Source organism: Vigna unguiculata, chromosome 8, assembly GCF_037176805.1.
Source record: "Vigna unguiculata cultivar grain cowpea cultivar isolate G323 ecotype 2 chromosome 8, ASM3717680v1, whole genome shotgun sequence".
Classification (NCBI taxonomy): Eukaryota; Viridiplantae; Streptophyta; class Magnoliopsida; order Fabales; family Fabaceae; genus Vigna; species Vigna unguiculata.
Genome location: NC_140799.1, coordinates 5703876 through 5714272, shown reverse-complemented (window position 1 = coordinate 5714272; position 10397 = coordinate 5703876). Strand labels below are relative to the sequence as shown.

Sequence of the window (10397 nt, the reverse complement as noted above, 5' to 3'; positions counted from 1 at the left end):
GTGATTGTTTTTTCTATCCCAAACCTTCATCTTTTTGAAAATCAAAGACTATAGGAATGTTTTTAGCGAAGAACTCTACACATTTACTGTTCAGAATGAAAAACATAATAAGTTCCCTCTTTACCCTTTTTAAATTGGGTTGCATGTGGATTGCTCAAAGGTTCTTTAAGTGAATCTTTATGACTGTGACATGGTGATAAGTTTAAATTTCTAACTGGAATTTTATTTATCTAGTTAAGTCATCTTTATGAGAAATAGAGTTTTAAATAAGTTTTGAAATTAGAGGTTATTTAACCAAGGTGAGGAAAACTAATTTTAATCTTTACACATTTGATTTATATGACAAATTAATTATTTGTAATTCTACAAACTCTGAATGTTGAAATGATCTCAGAAAAATAGATAAATGAGTAAACATGTGTTCAAATGATTGAATTGTTCTTCGATTTTTTTTTAAATTAGTGTAATTAGCATTATTAGCATCGGTCACACGGATGCAAATTAAATTAATACTAAAAGTAAGTTTTATTTCATCTAGACTTTACAGACTTTAAATTAAATAATTTTTAAAACAAAAAACATGTTAGGATCCCACTTGACCAACATTAAAATTGCTTTAATTAAAAATTAATTTAAAATTTAATAAATAATTAATATTCACTTAATTGATTTTACTTAGAGTCAACTTTTAATTGGTCTCCATGATTTTAGAATCCATTGTATATGAAATACAGATTTGATACTATTAGCTCATTAACGTCGAGTCGACACTAAATATATCTTCAACTTCATCTTATAAGAGTCGATGATCATACGATAAAGTGCAAATAGACCATATGTTAACATAAATATAAAGAATATTTTTGAAGCTTAATTTTTTTGTGTTGCAAAGAATGTCACTTGTTAACATTCAGGAATTGACACAATCAAATATAAACCAAGATCGAACACTTGGCTCAAATATTTGTTTGGAAGAAAACTAGATGTGGTGATGGGAGAATTTTTTGACAATATATTGTTGAAAATACTATCAATTATAAGAGTCAAAATTGTAGAACGGTCTCTAATATTTTTTGTATTTTGTTTTCCTTTTATTAGTTACCGGATATACATACAAGGTTGTAAATATGTTAAAACACCTCTACTTCTATATCAAATATACTCTTTAGTAAAATAAAAAGGTACATGAACTATTCATTAAAAATAAAAAATAGAAAATTTTATCAAATAAAACCAACTAGCCATTGGCGGACCTTCTTAGAGACTAAGGGGCATGACCCCCATTTTATTTTACATTTATATATTTAATATATATTTTTTTAAATTTAATATTTTAAATATATTTTATATTTTAATAAACTTATATATATATATATATATATAAGAAAATAAATGATATATTTTTGTCATTTTTTCGTTAATTCTTTTGAATAAGATCAAGGTTTTCTTATTAAAATTGAAGTTATGAATAAGGATGGTTTACTTTGTTGATGTAATTGACATAATCCTAATATCAATTTTGATGAAAAATTCTTGTTCCACTTCAAGAAATTTAACGAAAAATATCAAATTATATTAATTTTTAAAAAATTGAAACCAAATTGAAACTAAAAAAAATTAGATGACCAACATAATATTTAAAAAAAAAAACAAATAAAAAAAATAATTCAATCAAAATTTTGACATCCCAAAATATTGACGAAAAATCTACCACCGCAACTATCTTATATAAACTTCCCCAAACTAAATACTAATTGTGAAATCCCGTAAAGTAAGAGAATGAAATGGCTATATATGACATAATAAGATGAAAAGTAAGTACATTTATTCATCTAAAAGTGTTCTAGGTTCTCCCATTCATCTTGCCACGAGACCCCATGAAATGTTCTCCTACGACACCTCACCAACACAATTATTATGATTAGATATACATTCATATCCATATATATATAAAAGAAGTTTTGATTCCATCACGCCATGCTTAAAAAGCAGTGACTAAAAGCAGTTATATTTTCAGGTTCCAAGCCAATTCTGATGTCAACGCCGAAGTTGTCAGTAGGGCTTTGCATGAAGTATGCGACCTGTGGGAGAGGAGTGGCAAGAGGACATGCATAGGTTGCTTTTCCATGGAAGAAGTCAATGTTGTGAAAAGGCATTCTTGTCCAATCAGAAACCAGAGTTAGCTCCTTTAATGGAGGAAGAGAAGAACCTTGTTGTGGTCCTTCTAGTGCTTCAACATAGCTTCTCACATATTCCTGGTTCACCTTGTTCTTCGCCTCTCTTATTTTCTCGATGATGCATTCATGGCTTGCATCTTCTAATTCTCCCATTGCCATCATGATGGAGGCAAGAACATATGCATTTCCACTGAAACATTTTGGCAATGCTGGTCTCATCTTGTTCCTTATCTCCACTGCAAATTGGAGGCATACTTGTTTTTCCTTTTTCACCCCTAAAGCTTTGCTCCTTGCCTATACTCAAAGTCAAACAATTCCAAAATAAAATCTTCATGTTTTTTTTTTCCTTTTCCGTTAAATATGTGTTTAGTCACTTAATTTTTCAACGAAACTTTAAACCAATTTAGTCTCTCAAATTTAAAAATATGTTTTTTTTAACTAAATTTTATTAAGTTTATTTGACATTTCAAATGCACATCTCAACTACCATTGAAGCATAGATATGTTAAACAGCGTAAACAACTCAAATGATATCATGAAACACATTAAACACATCAAATAAACTTAACAAAATTTGATTAAAAAAACTAAATTCATGTATTTCTAGAATTTAAAAACTAAATTAGACCAAAATTTTCGAGAAGAGATTGATTCAAATTTTCACTAAAAGTGAAATAACTAAAAATATATTACATTTTTTTTATTCACTACAAATTTTCTCATGGGGTTGTGATTTATTCTAAGGTAAAAAAAATTACTTGTTGGTAATATTAAAAGATAAGTTGGCTTATCTTTATCCATTAATCACTAAGAAAAATCTATCAACCACCTTAATTCAAAATCTCAAAACATTAAATTGGTGTCTTTTTCACTTCTAGGTGATTAAATTTGTCCACTAATGTTTGCACTATAACATATAAAACATTAATAATTTTATCATGTAAACGTATTTTTCTTCTTCTTTGAATTGGATTTAAGTCTAATCCAATTTCATAAAATTTAGTTCTGGTAATGCGTCCTCCTACTCATAATCGGTTAAAGTTGATATGTGGATAATAGTATAGCAACTATTTTTTTAAAATAAATTTCGGATAAATTTAAATATCCTTTTTAAATTTGGATATAGATTAATTATTTTTGTGTGTAGGAACAAAATCAATTTAACCTTAATATGAAAATATTAATAATATAAACAAGGTATAAATTAATATTTTAAATTAAGATAAGTTTTTAGATATGTAATATAATTAATAAATATGGTTATTGTTTAGTAAAATTGTATAAACATGTTTCTAGTTTCCGTAAAATGTGAGTTTTAATCCTTGAAAAATTTTCTCTTAATTTTGATTCTTATAAAACGAGAAAAACTGAATTCAAAATGTATGAGAATGAAATCCTACAGCAACTAAAATAAAAACTCAAGAGTAAAACAAGAAACAATATTTTCAAACAATTAAAGTACATTTATGTCATTCTTTTTATATAAGTTTTAAATTTAAGAATAGGAAAAAAGTAATTATTACTTTTTATATTGGCTATAATTTTACTATATTATAATTTGTAATACTAAAAATATAAAACTTATATTATAATTTTTGTCTTTGAATATGAAATTTACATTTGTGGCATTAAAGCTAATATTTTTTATTGTTTCAATAATATAATTATGAAAACTAATATATGGAAACTAGGCTAAAAACTCTGAATAAATTATAACTATTTCTAACAAAAATATATATGTTAAAAAAATTATTAAATGAAAAAGTAAAAATGATATATATATGTATATATATATATATATGTATGTATGTATATATATATATATGTATATATATATATATGTATATATATATATATATATATATATATTTCTTTTTATAATAAATAAATTATTTACCTTAAATAATATAATTATTTTATCGTGAGGGAATTCTTTGTTACGGTTGATTATTATTTATTATTCTTTTAGTTGGAACATTAAATTAAATATAGTTAATGCTAAGAATTAAAAATATATTAAAATGATCAAAAATTTTAAAAATAATACATAATTTTTGAAGGACTAAATTATATAGAGCTATATTATATGAACTGAAAACATATTTCAGACTTCAATGAAATTAGTTAAAATTAATTTCAATATTATAAATACATTTTTATTCTTAAAATAATTTAAAAATTAATTAATTTAAATAAATTGTTATATAGATGCTTTTGAGTTTAGTTATTTTAATTTTTGTTTCGATAGTGTTTTTTAATATTTATCCAACCACGATTTTTCGATATTCAATTTTGAGTTCAGTTTCACCATATATATATATATATATATATATATATATATATATATATATATATATAATTTGAGTTCCTCTAAATATATATTTTGGAAAGTCTTACCACCTGAATTAATTAGTGACAACTAAATAACAATAAATACTAAGCACATATTAAGTATACAAGTATAAAACTTTGAAATTTCCATAAGACGCATACTCTAAAGTTCAATCATCATATATCATAAAATTCAATATTGTAGAAATAATTTCAAGCATATTAAACAGAAAAAAAGTGAAAACTGGATACTGGTTAGAAACATATTTAAAATATTATTATTATAGTAATCCAATATTAATTGATAAAGTTTGGTATTTATTAAAAAAAAGAATTGTCTTACCAAATTTAACGAAATTTGTAATTATTTTACAGAATTTAGCAGTGAGTGTGTGATTCATTCGTGTTGTATAAAAAAGTTGTTAATTGGTGTAGGTATAAAGTTTGACATTTGGTATTAATTATTGATTACCTCTTCTTACTCTCTTTATATAAGAATTTTAGTGATAACCATTGAAATTTATGAATAATTGAGTAATTTTCTCTTTAATGAATTCTATCTCCTTTTTCTTTTCATATCTCAATTATTCAAGATTATATAAAGCATATTTGGTTTTTCAGTCTTCTGTATTTCTTTTATAACCTTGACATTTGTAATATATAGTTTATATGGCAACCTAATGCATTATTTTGAAAATCATCTCACTATATGGGACTAATTCGTTGATTACAACTATTAAAACTTTGAATCCTCTTTGACTTTTTTAAATCAAATCTATCATGAGTATGATTGGACAATTTTTTTTTTCTGAGAAAATTATAGAAAAAAAAAATATGCTGAAACAAAAGTGCGTGCTTAGTGTACTTGTTCTCATATTTGGTGGCATAAGTTAGGGACCAAACAAAAAGATCTGTGTCAGGCTGTCATATCTTTGTCATAACTAAAGAAAAAAAAAACACACACACAGTGCTGAACAAGGAAAAGAGAAGATTGAGATATTAACTTACCTTCCAAAGGTGTGCTGCAAGAACCTCAAAGGTTGAGAAAGGAAATGAACCTCTTTTCATGGGGAAGTGTTTCCTTTTCAAGTTTTCTGCCATTGCACCTGAAACATGATAGGTTTTAAGAACACACTTCTTTGAATTCGAGGGTGTTCCAATTTGCAGAGGAAAACCCTTTTGTGCAGTAGCTGTTTGCATTATAAGATGATATAAGTGTTCTATTGCCATGGCTCTTGCTTCCTTAGCATTTGAAGTTGAGTCTGAAGGAAAATTTGCAGTGTCTCTTGGTGCTTGAAGAGTACCACTCAGAAGTATCCCTCTCTCATGCACTGGTTTTGTTGGAACCTCATCAGATCTGCTTCTTCCTTTCACAATTTCTGAATTTGAAGCCCATGCACGCAAGAAATCATAGGTTGCTGGCCCATCAAACAAAGAGTGGCTTGTTCCAATACCAATTGAATACCCTCCACAACCAAATTTAGTGACCTGTGTTTATCAAGCAGTGATTAATCAAGTTCATATTCTTTTTCTCAGAACTTAGTTTCATGCGATCAGAGAGGAATGATCATATACACAAGTATAGAAAAAGAAAGGCGAGAAATGGAATATGTATCAAGCCAGATGATATGTTATGTAAAATCAGAAGATATAGATTAATTATTTCTTGAAGGACTATGTAAGAGGTATTTTCTCATAAACGTAGATCAGACAAAGAAATCATGAGAACATGTGATAAAGATACACACATATACACATGACTGGTGCATAATTAAGATACTTAGGGCACAAAAAGAAAGATGGTTTCTTTTTCTTTTTTCTGGTTTATCAATTTTGCAGACGCTGTGTTGTCTTAAGAATGATAAGAAAGATAATAATTAACAAAGTTATAAGCAAATAAGTTATGGGAACAAGAAGATCTTACGATCCCTCTTATTGTCCAGTGTGAAGGGAACATGTTCCATGTTTTCATATAACGGCAAGGACAAACCCTAGCTTCTGCCATACTTCACATAATGGGAAAATGATTCCAAACAATTCTTTATAACTATTTCTGGGGAGGAGAGAAATTCTGAGGGGCCTAATCAATTGGGTAATTAGCACGGACGAAACAAAATACACAAAAACCCTAAGCAGGTGAGTTTTATTTTGTGTGTCTTATATCAATTTTACATTTACTTCTGCAACTTCCAGTATTTTATAACGTTTATCAGCAATCAGATATTATATTCTACATATAGATTTTTCTTACCTGAGCAACAATCAGCGGCATGTTTGAGAAGTTCCCATCAAAAGCTGGCTTATAAACCAGCTTCTCAAAGAATTCATTGTACTCAGAGAGGTTTCCAAGTTGTGAAATTTTAGCAGAGGTTTCAGCCTCTGCAAGAACTGCACCATGGTTGTTGCACCACAGGTTGAGCTTGCCATCACTTGGATTGGGCCAAAGCCTACCTGCAGCAGGATACCACAGAGCCAAGGTATCTTCCAAGCCAGATTTCAAGCTGCAGAACACTGAATTGAGGGACAAATCCTTCAACCTCTGATGAGGCAAGTTATTGTAGAAGAAGACCAAGTGCATGAGGTGTGGACACTGCCTGTCCAAATTTGAAAGAGTCAAAACCCTGTGAGGTTGCACAAGTTTGGGATTCACAGACACAACCCTTGAAATAGAAACTGCAGTTCTAGGATCATTAGCCTGAGTTGCAGCCATGATTAGATGAAATATGTGGGATATTATTGCTCTAAATATATCTGCAACTATCTGGTTTATTGGTGATAAGTGGTGAGATACACAGAAAGTGAAGGTTACATTTATAGAGGGAGGTAATTTGCAAGCTAGATTCTCGTAGGAGAGAACAAATTATTAATATAGGTTCTTGGTAATAAGCATGTTGAGGGTGGTTATATTTTAAACATTGAGAAGTGACTAATGAGAATAATGTTATAATGCTAATTTAGTGTTGTAGAGGCGTATCTTTTTGGTGAGTAGTTAATGTTATGCATGGTACTGTAGTGTTGTGTAGAAAAGGAGGAATTCTGGTGTATGATCTGGCTCCCACTGTAGATGAAAGTGACCTACTACCTGTCCCTCTATATGATGCTAACATCAACTTTCATTATCTTTTCTGTGGGACCTTAATGGACGCTCTCTAACATAATCAGCCCTGGTTTTTTGGTTTCATTTTTGCTTTTCTGTGGACATAAAGAGGAGTGTATATTAAAATCTTTACTTATAAAATGGCTATCTGAAAAGGAAAATAAAGGACAGATTTCAAAATTTATCACAAGTTATCATAAATGTGCTTCAAGATTAGCCTCTTCTGTCCTCTCATTTTGTTGTTTTTATGAGTTTTGAGATTGATCATATGTACTAGGCATCAGGCTCATGTAAATAGCTTTAAGAAAGCTTATATAAAAACACTTGCCTTGAAATTTCAGGTGTTTAATGAAGAGCTATACTATCTATATACTATTTGAAGTGTTGCAATACATGTACAATAGAAGTTGCACAATGACAGTATCAAGCAAATCTTAAGGTAACAGTTTAATTAAGCTAGTGAAAACAGTTTATGATCTTCATACTTATACTTTTTATATGAAGCTAGTGAAAGCTAGTGAAAACAGTTTTTGCTTGTTATACTAGATATTTTATAAAAAGTGATAATAAAAAAAACAATTATTTCATAATCTCTTAATTGAGACTTATATATGGTGAAAATTTCTCATGTGATTAATCTTAATATTGAACATATCATAAACAGTTATATAAAATAAAATAATTATAAGGGTAAGTAATTTATGTTTATCAAATGAATTCAAATCAACTTACATACCTCAATTATTTCAGGAATTACCTTATTTAACCATTACCCAATTTATAGACTTGTAATATTTTAGTGAATTAAAAAAAAATGTATATACTCACTTCAACTGATAAGTTTTTCACAGGCTAATAGTGAATTCAAAATAGCCTGAATTATTTAACCCGAGATAGGTCTAAGTTATTCAACCAAACCCTAATAAACTACAAAATATCAACTTTTAATATTAGGTTAAATTACTTAGTTCCAAAAACATTTTAAACTTTTCGGTTGAAGTTCTAAGCAACTTTTAATGGGGTGTTCTTAATTATGCAATTTCTTTTTTACCAAGTTTTTCTAAAATTTTAAAACCACTATAATAGTAATTTTTTTTTTTCTGTTTGAAGCTGCCAAAAACTAATCCTAGAAACCTACTTCTTGAAATTAGAGGGACCATTAATCAGTAATTTAACCAAAATTGTATAATGTTTTTATTACATATATAAGTTGCAGTAAACCTATTTAGGGTTTGTCATTATTAAAAGAAATTCTAACACAGCAAATATATGATATAAGTACTTGCACCATTTGAAGAATAGTATACTGTGGATGAAAACTAGTAGTAGTTTTCGTGGTTCCAAATGTTTAAGATTAGACCAAACTTAATCTTATGAAACTGTAAGAATTATAGAGATGAATGAGATATGCAACAGTAATTTTCAGGTGTGAGAGTTAAAAGAAGGTTTACGTTGAAGTTGAGAGGAAGAATTTAAAAGCAGGAGGAGGCCCACATTAGAAGGGTGAGTAGGCGCTTGAGGTGGTTCGTTGCAAAAAGACAGAGGTTGTATAATCTGTACACAAAGATTGATAAAGGTCACAGAAAAGAATGGCAATAAGAAAAGGCATAAAAAAAAAAGAGAAAGGGAAAAGGAAAGTTTGTTTTTGTGTTTTGTTTTGAGGGGGAAAAGAGGTGTGAGTCGAAAGAAAGCAAAGGGTTTAGGGTGTGGTGTGTAGGGAAGTTGGTGTTAGTAGGGAAAACATGCGTGCATTTGAAGCCCAGGCCTTGTCTTCTTGTCCCTCACTTTAACAGCATCTCCCTCATTTCCAGCTCCTTAGCTTTACACTTTCTTTTTCTTAATTTCCCTATTCTCTATCCTTTCTTTACTCTCTCATATGCCAACCCTTCTTTTCCCACTCTTCCAATAATTTATACAATACACTCCCATTATTCACCTTCCATCGCATGCACTCCTTTACTTTGCTATCTCAACAACCATACTCTGCAACTTCATATTCACACATGGATTCAAACTTAGGCATTACAACATTAAATGAACTGCACTCAACTATATTGAACTAAAAATATTGAACTTTTTACAATAAAAAATGGATTCTAACATTTGATAGTTCAGTTTCAATAACTAAATCTCTAAAGTTACAGTTCAATTAATTATTCATTAACTTAAAATTACTTTGTTTTATACTTTTTACTTGTTTAAGAGTACATAAAATTGTGGTTCAGTTTGACACTTGTCGACTCCACTAAATTTTGGTCCGGATTGACTCTGTCCAATTCAATCAATTTTTTATTAGAGTTGAGTTTGGTTAGAACTGACTCATCGTGATCATCTTAGTCGATTTTTCAGTCGGGTTGACTCGTCTGAATTCGGTTGAATTTCAATCGAGATAATCTTGATTGAGTTTTGGTTGTTGTCATCCCAACCAAAATATGCTAATTTTCGACCAAGGCCTATTCAACCGAATTTCGATCGGGACCAACTCGATCGAGTTTCAACTGTGCTCGTCTCGATTGAATCCAGCTAAATTTTAGCCCGAGCACATCTCAACATTTTGTCCGACCTTAATCGTCTCAACCTTAGTCCAACCTAATTTGTCTCAACTTTTTGATTTTATTATTTATGGAAGAACCTTTGTTCTTGAGTAGAGACGAAATCTTTTGTATATACTTAGTTAATTATTTTTTTTTATATTTTTAAAAAATAGTTCAATTTAGTTTATTAGAATAAAAGTAATTAAGTTAAATTTGTCTGAACTAATTTTCAATTTAATTCAATTTAAATGAACTATT

General features: G+C 28.8%; 1 protein-coding gene across 1 annotated transcript; it reads right to left on the bottom strand.

Annotated features, from left to right (window-relative positions):
• Nucleotides 1-1767: 1767 nt before the first annotated feature.
• On the bottom strand, nucleotides 1768-7372 carry BAT1 (HXXXD-type acyl-transferase family protein). The gene is made up of 3 exons (XM_028083703.2): nucleotides 6760-7372; nucleotides 5517-5996; nucleotides 1768-2471 (listed from the first exon to the last, which is right to left on the bottom strand). Exons 1-3 carry the CDS (start codon nucleotides 7216-7218, stop codon nucleotides 1971-1973), a joined length of 1440 nt encoding a protein of 479 aa, XP_027939504.1. The 5' UTR covers nucleotides 7219-7372; the 3' UTR covers nucleotides 1768-1970.
• Between the last annotated feature and the right edge of the window lie 3025 nt (nucleotides 7373-10397).